Raw genomic sequence first — 15,486 nt, 5'->3', positions numbered from 1 at the left:
GATGGGTCCCCAGTCTGGAGTGCAGTGGGGCCTACCTGGCTCACTGCAACCTCCACCTCCCGGGTTCAAGCGAGTCTCCTGCCTCAGTCTCCCGGGTAGCTGGGATTACAGGCGCCCACCACCGCGCCGAGCTAATTTTTGTATTTTTAGTAGAGACAGGGTTTCACCATGCTGGTCAGGCTGGTCTCGAACTCCTGACCTCAGATGATCCGCCCGCCTTGGCCTCACAAAGTGCTGGGATTACAAGCGTAAGCCACCGCGCCCGGCCTCTTCTGCAATTTTATTTAAATCACAAATACACTACATCCTCTTACATGCTTCGAAGAACCAAAAAAAAAAAAAAGACATGAATTATCACAATGATTACCGAATTAATTGTAAATTTTTTATTTAAACTAGTCACAAAGGTATCATAGGTGTGACTTACACCCAACGGGGACTAAAAGATGAACTAATGATTGGGTTGCAGAACGAAAGACAGAATTATCCGCAACAATCTTGGGAAGACAACAGGATTGGCCAGGCCCATCCCAAGAGGTCCACGTCAGGCAGAGGCCCCGCCCACCGCGGGACCAAGCGGCTACGCCTTCCAAGCTTTCATCTGGGGCCGAGCCAGCGCTGAGGAAAGTCAAACGCCACATGGTTCCGAAGGTCCTGCAGGCTCTCGGGTCACACCCTACGGCCCTACAGCTGACACGCCAACGAAAGCTTCTGAACCGCCAACACCAAAACGGAAACACCGGAGCCACACGGCGAGCTCGCGTAGGGCACGCTCCCGCGGGAGTGCTTCCGGGACAGGGGGCGGGGTCGCCGGAAGTGGCCGTCCGCCGTCCGCTGCTCGTTGTTTAAGCGGCTGACGGGAAGGAGAAGCCAGAACTCTGGCGGCGCCGCGGGGCGGCAGTCAAGACCAGAGCCGGAGCCGTCACTCACCTCTGGACTAGCCTGAAGCTGAGACTACCGGCTGCGGAGCGGCGGGGCGAGACACTTGCTCGCCTTCTGACCCCATCATGTCGCGGGGCTCCATCGAGATTCCCCTCCGGGACACTGACGAGGTAAGTGTCGTGTATGGAGGCGGGTGGGGGCCGTGAACTTGTACGATCCCCCCACCGACTTCGCTCGACTTCGTTTCTGAAGCGAAAGCATCCTCCTTCCCTAAGAGCCCTGATCAAAATCCCTGGCCAAGGTCTGATCATCTTCTTCTTCAGCTCCTGTGCCCTCTCGGGCAGGGAGCACCGCGTCTCTGCAGCCTCAGGGCCACTCGGAGAAGGAGTTCTTGAAAGTTCCTCTCCAGCCTATTCGTATTTGACAGTGCGCTACTCTTTTCCTAAACAACACGCGGGAGCAGAGGTGTGAGAGTACCCGATAAACTGTAAAACACCTCGCAGATTACAGAGGTGGGCTCTGATGTTACCGGGGTTTATATGCTGCTCAAGCTCGAGATCTTTCCCTGGGAATATATAGGAGGTCACCTCTTCTCCCTTAGAAACTCGAGTCTGTCATGGTGCACTATGTTCTCTACATCAACTCTCCTTCAGCGAGATAGCCCAAGATTTAGCCGCCCCTGTGTGCTGATAGAATTTAACCTCCTCTCGTTTACCTATGTCTCATTCATGGGTGGCCTGTGGCTTGTCTGAGTAAAGCTCTCAGCTTTGATGTTCAGTCTTCTTGTATATCTTATACTCTTATTTTTATTTTTTTGTTTGAGATATAATATTGAGGTGTAAAATTCAGTGGTTTTTAGTGTATTCGCAAAGTTGTGTAGTCATTGCCTCTAACTCCAGGACATTTTCCTATTATTATTTTTGTGCTTACAGCCAGGACTGTCTGTTATACGCAGGTGCCACCTCCATGATTAATGTGTGCAGTGGCATTCAACTTTGCATGGCCTGTAGGGTCATGCATCTCAAGGAGTCAGACCTATGGCATGAGAGTCTCTAGGGTGCTTATCTGCACTTTACTTGGATTCTATGTTAAGTAGGATTTTGTTTTGTTATTTTTGAGTAAGCAGACCATTTCTAGCATTTTATAGTTCCAGTGATTTGGGGACAAGTAGCAGGGTTTGTTTGCTTCTCTGAGCTCGCTCTTTATTATAGTATAACCTATTTGTCATGTACTCCTTAAATATTAACATGTATTAGCTCAACCGTATTGAAAGTGAACACCTACTCTATGTATATGCATGTTGATTATATTCAAGAAAAGCAGCACAGATGAAATTTGAATTTTAAAGCGGAATAAGAGTTAAGACCTACATTTTGTATTTTAGGTCATTGAACTTGACTTCGATCAGTTACCGGAGGGAGATGAAGTTATCAGTATTCTGAAACAGGAACACACACAACTGCACATATGGATTGCTTTGGCGGTCAGTATTCATGTAGCAAATATTTTTTGTTGACTAGGAAAATATGTAGTTTCTCTTTTCAGATATAGTAATAGCCAGCTTGGCTGCATGATAGATTAATTATACCATGTGTATGGAAATTAATTGTGTTAATAATTTATGAAACAATAAGGCCATTTTCCTAAGTGATATGCTACTCTACTGGTGAATTAGTGTATGTTGGTAAAGGCAAAATTCATTTAAGTACTACTCTATATTGAATATGTGATTATTTAGTGCTTGCTCAGTGAAGGCTGCCTTATGGTTTATAGACAAGCTGAAAAGAAGGGAAGTGCTTCTGTGTGAACATTGCTGCTTAACATTGTTTCCTATAATAATAAAACATTTCCCTTAAAATATTCTAGAAAGTGATTAGGTTCCAGGAAAACCCCACAGAAGTTCTTTTGGGTGAAGTTTATCTCAGGCTTACATTTTTTGTCCTATTTAGTCTCCTTCAGTGTGAATCTTACTGGAGATTCTCAAGAAAATCCAGTCAGAAAGCCTAAAATTCTATATCCTCTACTTGCCAGCATCAGCTGCATAATGATGTTTCCTTTTTATAGGAATAGGTAATATAAATGTTACAGTCATTGTTCCTAAGGAGATGTGCCACATTGCTTTCATACAAACATACAGAAGAGTCTCCTAATATTGTCTTGAAGAATCAGAGAAATAGGTCTGGAATTGGGCTTATATCCCATGCTCAAGACTGCTCTAAGAGTTTCTTCCTTTTGGATGTGGATTTACAGAGAAGTATTTTCAGTGACAAGCAGTGCCTTCTTGACTTGAAGTGCCAAGTTTGCTTATTCAATGGAGAGCAAGCCTCCTTGTCACACACATTTTTTAAAACCATACGGTAATTTAGGGGGGTGTGTGTGTGTGTGTGTGTGTGTGTATAAAATTTTTTTTTTTAAAGTACATATGCCTTCCTTAACAGCACTTAAACAAAAATTAGAATATTGGAGGATTAGCATGGCACCTGTAGTAGAATAGATTAATGAAACATTGTGGGATATAGATTTTTATAGGGAAAAGAATGTAGGCTTTGGGGTTAGATCAAGTCTCGGCATGGCTGCTAACTAGCTATGTGACCTTAAACAAGTGATCTAACTTCTGAGCATATGTCCGCATTTAAAATATAGAGATGTTAGCATCTACCTCATAGAGTGGTTGTACAGATTAGAGAATACGTATATGAAATTCCTTTCATGGTATGTGACCAATAGTCAGTGGTTAATAAATGGTGGATATTCCACATAGAGACAGAGTCTCTATTTTGCCCAGGCTAGACTCAAACTCCTGGGCTCAAGCCATCCTGCCACCGCAGCATCCCAAGTAGTAGATTACAGGTGCATACCACCACACCTAGTGGATATTTCTTTTATTATTTATAAGTCAAACAGATGCCTAGAGAAGTTATTAAACAGGCGCAAATCACAGATAAGTTTTGGTAGATCTAGAACCAGAAGCCAAGTTTTCTATTTAGAATTCTTCATATCTTTCACTCTTGTTTTCTCTCTTAGGCTCCACTTGTCTGAAAATTTTAGTTAGAAATCAACTATTGCTAGATAAGTAGCAGATTGGGAACGTTTTAAGTCACTCCAGTTTTTTAAACAGCTTTATTAAAGTCTAATGGATTTATAATAAATTGCACATATTTGACATTTACCATTTGATAAGTTTTATCATCTGTATATACCTCTGAAGCCATCACCACAATCAAGGTTAATGAATACATCCATCACCTTCCAAAACTGTCCTCTGTACCACTCCCCACAAGCCCCCCACCCCACCCCTAATCCCTGTGCCAGACAATCACTGGTCTGCTTTCTGACACTAGAGATTGTTTTATGTTTTCTAGAGTTTTATATAAATAGGATCACACAATATGTACTCTTTTTTTTGGTCTGATTTCTTTCGTTCAGCATAATTACTTTGAGATTTATCCATGTTGTAGCATGTATTAATAGTTCATTCCTTTTCATTGTAGGATAGTATCCTTTTTATGGATACACCACAGCTTGTTTATCCATTCACCTGTTAATCAACATTTTGATTGTTTCCGGTTTTTTGTTATTACAAAAAAAGCTGCTATAAACATTTATGTACAACTTTTTATATGGACATATGCTTTAGTGATTCTAATTTGTTTCATTACCTATAGCTGGAATACTACAAGCAAGGAAAAACAGAAGAGTTTGTAAAATTGTTGGAAGCAGCACGTATAGATGGCAATTTGGACTATAGAGACCATGAAAAAGACCAGATGACTTGCTTGGATACATTGGCAGCATATTATGTACAGCAGGCTCGGAAAGAAAAGAATAAGGACAATAAAAAGGATCTTATTACACAGGCCACCTTATTGTACACAATGGCCGATAAAATTATTATGTATGATCAGGTAAAAATAAAGTCAAATTTCTTTCCATTTATGAAGGGGGGAAAAGCACATGAAAGCAAAATGTGTGTGAGAGCAGATTTTTTGAAAGAGTTTTTCTTCAAATAACATGGTTGATAGAGTCAAAAAGAAGAAAGGTTCCTCATTAAAATTGGAATGCTTTGGTTTTTGTACTGTTTAAGTAATATGGGCAAATTTAGTACATAAAACTTGCACCAGTAATTTTATTATCTCCAGGTGAATTTCAAGGATATTTTAAGGAATTAAAATTTTTCTTTTGGTCATTGTTACTGGCGCAGAAGACTTACATTTCAGGATAATTTCTCATTTTGTAATTAAGAATTACTTGTTATTAGCTTAAGCACATTACATTTGATAGGGGAATTTGCATTGTGCTCCACCTCCTTGCTATTTGGTTTTCACTTTAGTGTTACACGTTCATGGTATATGGGGGTAAAGTCTAAGATAATACATTACTTTATAGAACCATTTGTTGGGAAGAGCCTGCTTTTGCCTCCTTGAGGGTGACAAAATGGATCAAGCTGATGCACAGTTTCATTTTGTACTCAATCAGTCTCCAAATAATATTCCAGCCCTTCTTGGTAAGTGATCTTTGGCAACATATTAGGAAACAATTGTTTTCAGCATATGCCTACAATATATTTCTTTGTAATAGCTTCTTAATAACTCAGCTAGACAGCACAGTAGAAGAGCTTTATGTTGTTACAAATGAAATTACCTACAACAAATATTGTTGAAATTGTGGAAATAAAATATATACCAGTTAAGAGTAATTATTATTTAGGCCAGGCACAGTGTGATTTCAGCACTTTGAGACCCTGTCTCGTTATACCTGTAATCCCAGCCCTTTGAGAGACTGAGGCAGGAGGATCACTTGAGACCAGGAGTTCAAGACCAGCTGGGGCAACATAGCAAGACCCCATCTCTACAAAAAATAATTTTTTCAAAAAACAGTAATTGGTTATTCACTTCTGAAGAGCCAATAAGCAATCTCTACTTAGACAACTTCAAGCTATTTCAATTATTATTTTATAACATTTTTTAAACTGTTTTTAAGTTCAGGGATACAAGTGCAGGTTTGTTACATAGATAGACTTGTGTCATGGGGGTTTGTTGTGCAGGTTATTTCATCACTCAGGTATTGAGCCTAGTATCTATTAGTTATTTTTCCTGATCCTCTTCCCCCTCCCACCCTCCACCCTCCAAAAGGCCCCAGTATGTGTTGTTCACCACTGTGTGTCCATGTGTTCTCATCATTTAGCTCCCACTTATAAGTGAAAACAGGCGGTATTCAGTTCTCTGTTCCTATGTTAGTTTGCTAACTTCATAACATTTCACATAAAAATAGGAAGTTTTATTTTTAGACATAAATTAATATACTTTTATGAAAAACGAATTTTTAATATGAAATTTTGTTCACTATTTTCAAGTATTTCTTACTGAGCGATGTATTTAACTTAGATAAGTTAGTGTAAAGCATAATAGACTTGTGGCCTTTAATCAGACACTGTGTTTATTTTTAAAAATCTTTACAGGTAAAGCTTGCATTTCCTTCAACAAGAAGGATTACAGAGGAGCTCTTGCTTACTATAAGAAAGCATTGCGTACTAACCCAGGATGTCCAGGTAAGAGAAAAATTTATGTCTAAACTGTGTATGACCCAGCTTAAAACATTGAGGATTTGTCAGTTGCTTATGAAGTTAGTTATGAAAAGATATTGTTAGATTATTGAAGTGTCAGAATCATGATTTTTTTTTTTTTTAGTGGTACGTTTGAGTCAAAAACTGGATGGTAAGGCCAGGTACAGTGGCTCATGCCAATAATCCCAGCACTTGGTAGGCTGAGGCAGGAGGACCACTTGAGCCCAGGAGTTTGAGACCAGCCTGGGCAACGTAGTGAGACCCTGTCTCTACAAAAAATGAAAAAGTTACATCAGCATGGTGGCACACACCCGTGGTCCCAGCTCCTTAGGAGGCTGAGGCTGGAGGATCGCTTGAGTCTGGGAGGTTGAGGCTGCTGTGAGCCATGATTGTGCCACTGCATTCCAGCCTGGGCAACAGAACGAGACCCTGTCTCAAGGGGAAAAAAAAATAGATAGGGGCTGGGCACACTGGTTCATACCTGTAATCGCAGCACTTTGGGAGGTTGAGGTAGAAGGATTGCTTGTTGGGCCCAGGAATTTGAGACCAGCCTGCACAACAAAGTGAGACCCCTGTCTCTATAGAAAATCAGCTGCACATAATAGTGTTTGTGGTCACAGCTACACAAGAGGCTAAGGCAGAAGGATTGCTTGAGCCTAGGCATTTGAGGCTGCAGTGAGCCATGTTCATGCCATGGCACTCCAGCCTGGGCAACAGAGCAAGACCCTGTCTCAAGAAAAAAAAAACTCTGGATAGTAGATTATAATATAATCTTTTTGCCCTATATTATTTTTCTTTCCAAAATGTCATTCATGTAGCAAATTTTTATTGATTATGTGACAGGCACAGTTCTAAACCCTGAGAATGTAACAATTAACCAAAGAGACAAAAGTTCCTACCCTCGTGGAATTCAGTTTTCAGTGGGCAAGATAAATAGTAAAATATGTATGATGTGTAAGCTACCAGTAAGAGCTAAGGAGAAGAATAAAGCAGAAAAAGGGTGTGAGAAGCATCAGGAGTTGCTTGGAAAGGATGACCAAGGAAACTCATCAGAGATAGTAACGTTTGTGTGAAGACCTAAAAAACAACCAGAAGCCAGGCAGATATATAGGAGAAGACCACTCCTAGAGAGAGAGCGTAGAAGGTACAAAGGTCCAGAGGAAAGAGGAAAGTTTAAGGAAGAATAAGGAGGCCATTGTATCTGGAATGGAGAAAGAGTCGGGGTGAGAAGTAGTAAGAAATGGGGTCAAAACTATAACCAGGAACTGACTAATCACACAGGGCATCACAGATTATTGTAAGGACTTTAGCTTTTACACTGACAGAGACGGGAAGCCATTGGAGGGCATTGGGCAGAGGAGTGACATGATCTGACCTGTATTTAAAAGGATTGTTGGAGCTTTGGGTTTGAGATTAGAGTGGGGCTCAAGGGGAGGGGGTCAAGGACAGAAGCAGGGAGAGCAGGAAGAAGGCATCTGCAGGCAGGCAGGTCAGAGGTGATTGTGGCTCACACTAGGGAGGTAATAGTGGAGTTGGTACAAGTGGTCAGATTCTACACATGTCTTGAAAAGAGAGCTGATGGAGTAGATATGATGTGTGAAACAGAGAGGAAGAGTCAAAGATAACTCCCTTGTACAAGCAATTGGAAAAGTAGAGTTATATTTTATTATATTTGGGAAATAGTTTAAGTGGAACTAGTTTTAGACATGAAAAGCTTGAAATACCTTTTAGACATATAAGTTGGCAAATTAAACAGTTCAAACTTAAAGCTTTTCGAGCTTTATCCTGAGTCTTGAGAAGAATGTGGCTATACAATCTGAGTCACATGGCATGCAGTTGCAATTTCTGCCTTTTTTTTTTTTGCTGTAAATAATTAAGATCAAATGGTGCCACAAATAAGACCCCCCTCACATGGAGCAATAAAATAATCTTTTTAGAATATAGCAATTTGTAACCAATCAAATTGCTGTAACATATGCACCTGGTGTTATATTTAAAAATGTTATAATCCTGCTAGAACTTCTCTGTTTCCCCCAAATAATTAAAACTTTAACTTTTTCACTTTGGAAAACGCTGATATCACTCATTTGGAGTCAGTACTTTTCCAGTGGCCATTCTCACAGCTTGCACCCCAGTAAACTCTATACTTAATCATATTTTCCAAATCCCGTTATTTAAAATTGACGAAGAGCTCAGAAAGGCTGAAATTCAGGAAAGAGGTCTGGGCTGAAATCATCAACATATAGATAGTGTATAAAGCTGTGAATGAGTGCAAATAGAAAAGAGGTCTGAAGGTGGAGCTCTAGAGCACTCTGGCATTAAGCGATAAGGAAAATAAGGAAGAATCCGCAAAGGAGACTGAGAAGATAATAGCCAGAGGTATAGGAGGAAAATAGGGTAAGTGCATTGTCCTTAAAAGCAAATGTAAAATGTTTCCAAAAGAAGATGATGACCAACAGTGTCAAATTCTGTTGTTAGGCCAAGTAAAATAAGGACAGAATTGATCATTGGATTTAGCAGCATACAAATCCATAGTGACCTTGATAAAAGCAGTTTTACTGGAATAGTGGGGTGAGAGCTTCACTGGAGTGTATTCAAGAGAAAATGGAAGGAAAGGAATTAGACATAGCAAGCGTAGCTAGATCTTTCTGGGAGTTTTGCTATCAAAGGAAGAACAGACATGATTGACAACTGGAAAGAGATATTCAAGAGAGGATTTTTATAAGATGGGAGAATGTTTATGTATAGATGAGAATGAATGATCCAGTAGAGAGAAAAAATAGGGGAGGGTTGCTGAAGCAGTATCCTTAAATAGATAAGAGGGCATCTAGTGACCAGTATGGCAAATGGCTTTAGATGGGAACTCGTTTGTGTTTTGGCATGGTCTTGAAATGAGGTAGCACATGTGAGCATAGCTCTGAAGGAAACAATGGTATGTGCACATAATCAGTCACATTTAAGGTCTTAGTGGAACTTTTGTTCTCTGTTTAAAAATCATTCTTCAGTAATGAGAAATTGAAGATATGGTTAGCAGCGTTGTTAGAAGACAAGAAAAATACCAGTATTATAGTATTCTGTTCTATGGTGAGAAATGTGTCGGTGATAGGGGAGAGGGTTGGAACGTGGTATGATGTAGCCTCCAAGGAAACCAAGTTTGTGATAGATCAAAAGATTTTATAGTGTAGTTATACTGAGGTTAATTTTGGGGATTTTGCAACTCACAAATAGAGAATGTTTAAGCATTTTTGTAATTGAACCCTAAAAAATGCCCTAGTTTAACAAATTGAATGACTTCATTCTATAGCGGAAGTTCGTTTAGGAATGGGTCATTGCTTTGTGAAACTTAACAAACTGGAAAAAGCTCGTCTGGCATTCAGCAGAGCCCTGGAACTCAATTCCAAATGTGTGGGAGCATTAGTTGGACTGGCTGTTCTAGAACTCAACAATAAAGAGGTATGTAAGTGAAAAAAGTATCTAGCTTCTAACTGCTTTGTCAAGCCCACAGCCTCTTACCTAAAACTCTCGGAGCCAGATGTGTCTTAGAAATTAAGACTACAGATTACAGAAAGGTACCTATACTTTGTAATGTATAATACCCAGTTATTGGGGCACTACCCCAAAAGCAAACTTAACATTTGTGTGGCAAAATGATAGACTGTTCACACTAGTAGGATAGTGTTACAATTCAGGTAGTATTGCCACCAAATGAGTTTGCTCCAAGATTACCAAAAAAAAAAAAAAAAAAACTTGTTTTTTAGAGCATTTAGATTTCAGAATCTCAGATAAGGGGTTGTAGACTTGTATATCAGTTTGGAATGCTTCCACTGCAAGTAACAAAAAACACATCTCAGTGCTTTAAACATAAGGGCTTTTACTGTTTACTAAACCAGTTGTCAAAGGTCTCAAATTTGAAAGCTCCTTGTCATCAAACCTATGATTTTATATAATTCTGTCCTCCCTTCCTTAATGTGCAGCCTTTCTTCATCATGTCTGTCACCTCATAGTCACAAGATGGCTGCAGCATCTCCAGCTTCTCGTTATTACATTGATCTTATAAAGAGGGAGGAAAGGGAAAGGATAAAAAGGCATTCTCTTAGAGAAGCCCTGTCTTGTATTGAGAAGGAAGCTCTCCATTATGCTTCCCTTTATGTATAATTGTCCAAAACATGTATGCCCAGGTTTCTCAGCCTCAGTACTATTGACATTTTGGGCTGGATAATTCTTTGTTGTGGGGAACTGTCCCTTCCATTGTAGGATGTTTATTTTAACAGCATCCCTGGCCTCTACCCACTAAATGCCGGTAGCATTCCTCCAGTTGTGATAACCAAACATGACTTCATCCTCAGTTGAGAACCACTACCTTAGGCCAGAGGAATAGATTATCTGGACTGGTGTAGGTCAGTCATGATTCATGCCCCAGGCCTGGGGAAGAGGGGAAGGGAGCTTTCCTTCCTAAACTCAAAAGATTTTCACAGGCTACAAAATCTGGATTCTGTTAGCAGGATAAGTGATAAAATGGCTGTTGGGTAATCCACCAGTATCAGCCACATGAAGAAAACAGCTCGGTTCAATAAAACCAGAGGTGGTAAAGGCCAGGCATGGTGGCTATCACCTATAATCCCAACACTTTGGGAGATCAAAGCGGGAGGGTTGTTTGAGCCCAGGAGGTCAAGGCTGCGGTGAGCTGTGTTCATGCCAATGCACTCTATCCTGGGCAACATGTGAGATCCTGTCTGAAAAAAAATAAAAATGAATATAAATAAATAGAAACAAAGGTGGCTTTTTGTGGGAGAAGTAGGGGCAGGGACTAATAAAGTAGGTAAGTCTCAAGCAAGAACTGAACAAGAAAATAAAAAGAGGGAAAAAAAGTGACACACAAAAAAATTAAGGATTAAAAGGGAGATTTAATTACAAATGCAATACAGATATTTAAAAATCATAAGAGGCTTCTAATCTGTTTTAGTGTCTGATCTTAGGGTTTATAACCTTATTTCTTGTGACTGAAGAAAACTTTGAAAAGTGCTGATTTAGTATTGTTTTCACTCCACCTTGTTGCAATGTTTTCTTTTAGGCTGATTCCATTAAAAATGGCGTCCAGCTTCTTTCCAGAGCCTATACTATTGATCCTAGCAACCCTATGGTATTGAACCACTTGGCAAATCACTTTTTCTTCAAAAAGGTAGAAATCATTTATTTTTAAATTCTGATTTTTGTTTTTCTATACTGCAATCGATATTTTATTTCTTTTTTAAACTTGGAAAGAAATTTGAAAATGTCAGGTTTTCCCCCCCTCCAAATTATAGAGTTTGTTGTATTAGTTACGTGGGGGTACATACGTTTGTTTATTCATTTATTTGCTTAATATTTATTGACCCCTACATACTGTACCCAACACTGTGGTGGTGATGCGGAGATGAGTAAAACATGGTTTCTGTACTCAGGGAGTTCAGTTTCAGAGAAAAAGCAGCCATGTAAACAAATGTAAGTGTAAAAATAAAGGTATCTACTCATTTATGGTAGAGAAATGAGGAAGTGGTCAGGTGGCTAAGGTGAATTTTCACCAAGGCTGCAGAGCTTTTGAACTAGGTTTTTAGGAAGAGGTCACTAGAGAGTTGAAAAAGGAAAGACACACATATCTATGAAATAGTATATAATATTTTTATGGTAGGCAATGCTTTGGATTCAGATAGTGGAGCATTTGTGTAATATCAGAATTTGGACATACTATGTAGGGAACAAGGAGTCACTGACGTTTTTGTTTATTTTGCATGTTGATCATGTTGTATTTTTTAAGTTGCCACTAATTCTGTAGAAGCAGTGGTATTTTAGGTTTCTTAAAATACTAAATCTACTGAGAGTAGTGGCTCATGCCTGTAATCCCAGCACTTTGAGAGGCTGAAGTGGGAGGATTGCTTGAGCCCAGGATTTCAAGACCAGCACTGGCAACATAGTGAGACCTCATCTCCACAAAAAATTTTAAAAATTAGCTGGACATGGTGGCACATACCTGTAGTCTCAGTTACTCAGAAGGCTGAGGTGGGAGGATCACTTGAGCCTGGGGGGTCGTGGCTGCAGTGAGCCATGGTGGCACCATTGCACTACAGCCCATGTGACAGAGTGAGACCCTGTCTCAAAAAAAAAAAAAAAAAAAAAAGTGCATTTTATGAATTTACTTATGTAATCTTCACAGTAATTCTATGATGTAGGTAATCTTATTCCCATTTTGTGGATGGGTAAATTGAGGAAGAGTTAATAGTCTAAAGTCAATAATTCACTATGAAAGGAGCATATGTTTCTACAGCCAGAGAGAGTAAAGCACTGTGGTTAATAGCTGTGTGACCTTAGACTAACCACAGTGCTTTACTCTCTGGCTGTAGAAACATACTACCCTTTCATAGTGAGTTATTGATTAGGCTATAACTGTTATAGCACTGAAAGGCAATTATTTATGGAGAAGATGGAAATGTATCTTACAGGTAAACGAAATGTTAGTCTAAGATAAAACAGCTATGCAAGCTAGTCTTATGAGTTCACTCAGTTGACTTTCTGATCTTCGTTCAGGATTATAGTAAAGTCCAGCATCTGGCCCTCCATGCATTCCATAATACAGAAGTGGAAGCTATGCAAGCAGAGAGCTGCTATCAGCTAGCTAGATCATTCCATGTTCAGGTAATTTTATAACTTCTCTAAATGTCTAATCTTTTTACTTATGGTGTTTTAAGTCTTTCTAATACTTCTGTTCATATTCGTCTTGTTTTATTTTCATTCTTTAGGAAGATTATGACCAAGCTTTTCAGTACTATTATCAAGCCACACAGTTTGCCTCTTCCTCTTTTGTGCTCCCGTTTTTTGGTTTGGGACAAATGTATATTTATCGAGGTGACAAAGAAAATGCATCTCAATGCTTTGAGAAGGTTTTGAAAGCTTATCCTAATAATTATGAAACTATGAAAATTCTTGGCTCTCTGTATGCTGCCTCAGAAGATCAAGAAAAACGAGATATTGCCAAGGTACGTCTTTTTTTTAAAGTCTTAGCTGTTTACTGTTAGTTATCCCAAAACTTCCATTTCTCATTTCCTGTTATTGCTAGTAGAAATATGATATAAACAGTTTTGTTAGCTGAGCTTGTTCCAGTTTAGATAACAAACAATGGACTTATTAAACAAACTTAAATAGCCCCCACTTTTAATTTTGACAACCTATTCATGGAATACTTCAGCTTAACAATCTCTTTTATCCCAGGGCCATTTGAAGAAGGTCACGGAACAGTATCCCGATGATGTTGAAGCTTGGATTGAATTGGCACAAATCTTGGAACAGACTGATATACAGGTGTTTGAGTCATGTTTTTTAATCTCCCACATGATGTGTTTTTTGTAAGCCTGGTGTAGTGTTTCTCTTCCACTTACACCTTTTTCTGTCAATCATGATACAGGGTGCCCTTTCAGCCTATGGAACAGCAACACGAATCCTGCAGGAGAAAGTGCAGGCCGATGTCCCCCCAGAGATTCTCAATAATGTGGGTGCCCTCCATTTTAGACTTGGAAACCTAGGGGAGGCTAAGGTAGGAAAATAGAAATATTTCCTTCTTTTATACTGAATCAAGTTGAATGCACGGCTTTTTTAAAAGTGTATAAACTAAGTCTTTTAACAGTGTGATTTTTCTTTCTCATAGAAATATTTTTTGGCATCATTGGACCGTGCAAAAGCAGAGGCAGAACATGATGAGCATTACTATAACGCCATTTCCGTGACCACATCATACAACCTCGCCAGGCTATATGAGGCGATGTGTGAATTCCATGAAGCAGAAAAACTGTATAAAAACATCTTACGCGAACATCCTAATTATGTTGACTGTAAGGATTTTAAACTTCTTTATGTAATGAAATCCCTTCATTCCCACAAGAGCAGCAAAAATTTAGCCTGAAAAAAAATTTAGATTTGATAGTCAAAAATTTTTAAGGTTCTGATGTCCCCATTTATCCAGGGCAGATTTGTGGCCTTAAAACAAAGGTGCAGCTTTACTTACATTTGTGCTATAAATAAGCAACTAAAACCAACTGGACCATATTTCAATGACTACGCTATCTTCAGTGGGTCAACTACTTTTGTTAGGCTTTTAACAACTCCTTGGCATATTTGATAATGCATTTACCTTTGAAACATCCTGTTTTGATTTCATATGAACATTTTTGCAATGTTTATAGAGAAAGAGAAGTGCTTTTCCTTGAAATAATTATTACTAAAATGTCCTAATTTGAGTTTTGCAACCTATACATTGTAAAATATGGAAAGCTTTTAATTAAAAAATAATTTAGGCCTGGCATAGTGGCTCATGCCTGGAATCCCAGCACTTTGGGAGGCCAAGGCAGGGGGATCACTTGAGTCCAGGAGTTCGAGACCAACCTAAGCAATCCCAATAGTGAGATCCCATCTTTATATTTTAAATAATAATAATGTACATAGGGTACTTAATTTTATTTGTGTGTGTGAGGGTTTTTTTTTGTTTTTGTACTTTCTTTAAAAAGAACCTAAAGCATGATGTTTTGACTCTAGTAAATCAGGAGCTTTTTTTTTTTTTTTTTTTTGTGTGTGTGAGATGGAGTCTTGCTCTGTCACCCAGGCTGGAGTGCAATGTCATGGTCTCGGCTCACTGCAATCTCTGCCTCCTGGGTTGGTGCGATTCTCCTGCCTCAGCCTCCTGAGTAATTGGGATTACAGGGGCCCACCACCACGCCCAACTAATTTTTGTATTTTTAGTAGAGATGGGGTCTTGCCACATTGGTCAGGCTGGTCTCGAACTCCTGACCTCAGGTGATCTGTCCACCATGGCCTCCCAAAGTGCTGGGATTACAGGCGTGAGCCACCATGCCCGGCATATCGGGAGCTATTAACTTAGTGCCTGTCATGCTGTTATGGATGCAAAAGTGATTTAAAATAAGCAAGATTTCAGTTGAATGCCAGACTGAATTTGAATTGATTTGATAGGCAGTAGTGAACCATTATTGGTTTCTTTAGAGAAGTGACATTTCCTAGAG

At 39.4% G+C, this 15,486-nt stretch overlaps 1 protein-coding gene across 1 annotated transcript in view; it reads left to right on the top strand.

Annotated features, from left to right (window-relative positions):
• Positions 1–379: 379 nt before the first annotated feature.
• CTR9 (CTR9, Paf1/RNA polymerase II complex component) overlaps positions 380–15,486 on the top strand; it is a 28,883-nt gene continuing 13,776 nt past the window's right edge. Inside the window, exons 1-12 of the mRNA XM_011969914.1 lie at positions 380–1,052; positions 2,267–2,365; positions 4,548–4,787; positions 5,269–5,386; positions 6,341–6,430; positions 9,750–9,898; positions 11,517–11,624; positions 13,007–13,114; positions 13,219–13,455; positions 13,688–13,777; positions 13,881–14,009; positions 14,121–14,304. Coding sequence (XP_011825304.1) covers positions 1,008–1,052; positions 2,267–2,365; positions 4,548–4,787; positions 5,269–5,386; positions 6,341–6,430; positions 9,750–9,898; positions 11,517–11,624; positions 13,007–13,114; positions 13,219–13,455; positions 13,688–13,777; positions 13,881–14,009; positions 14,121–14,304 — 1,597 coding nt within the window. The 5' untranslated portion in view covers positions 380–1,007. The remainder of the gene's footprint in view (positions 1,053–2,266; positions 2,366–4,547; positions 4,788–5,268; positions 5,387–6,340; positions 6,431–9,749; positions 9,899–11,516; positions 11,625–13,006; positions 13,115–13,218; positions 13,456–13,687; positions 13,778–13,880; positions 14,010–14,120; positions 14,305–15,486) is intronic.

This window comes from Mandrillus leucophaeus, unplaced genomic scaffold (genome assembly GCF_000951045.1).
Source record: "Mandrillus leucophaeus isolate KB7577 unplaced genomic scaffold, Mleu.le_1.0 Scaffold920, whole genome shotgun sequence".
Lineage (NCBI taxonomy): Eukaryota > Metazoa > Chordata > Mammalia > Primates > Cercopithecidae > Mandrillus > Mandrillus leucophaeus.
The sequence above is the reverse complement of the archived record's forward strand: the minus strand, read 5'-3'. Positions and strand labels throughout refer to the sequence as shown.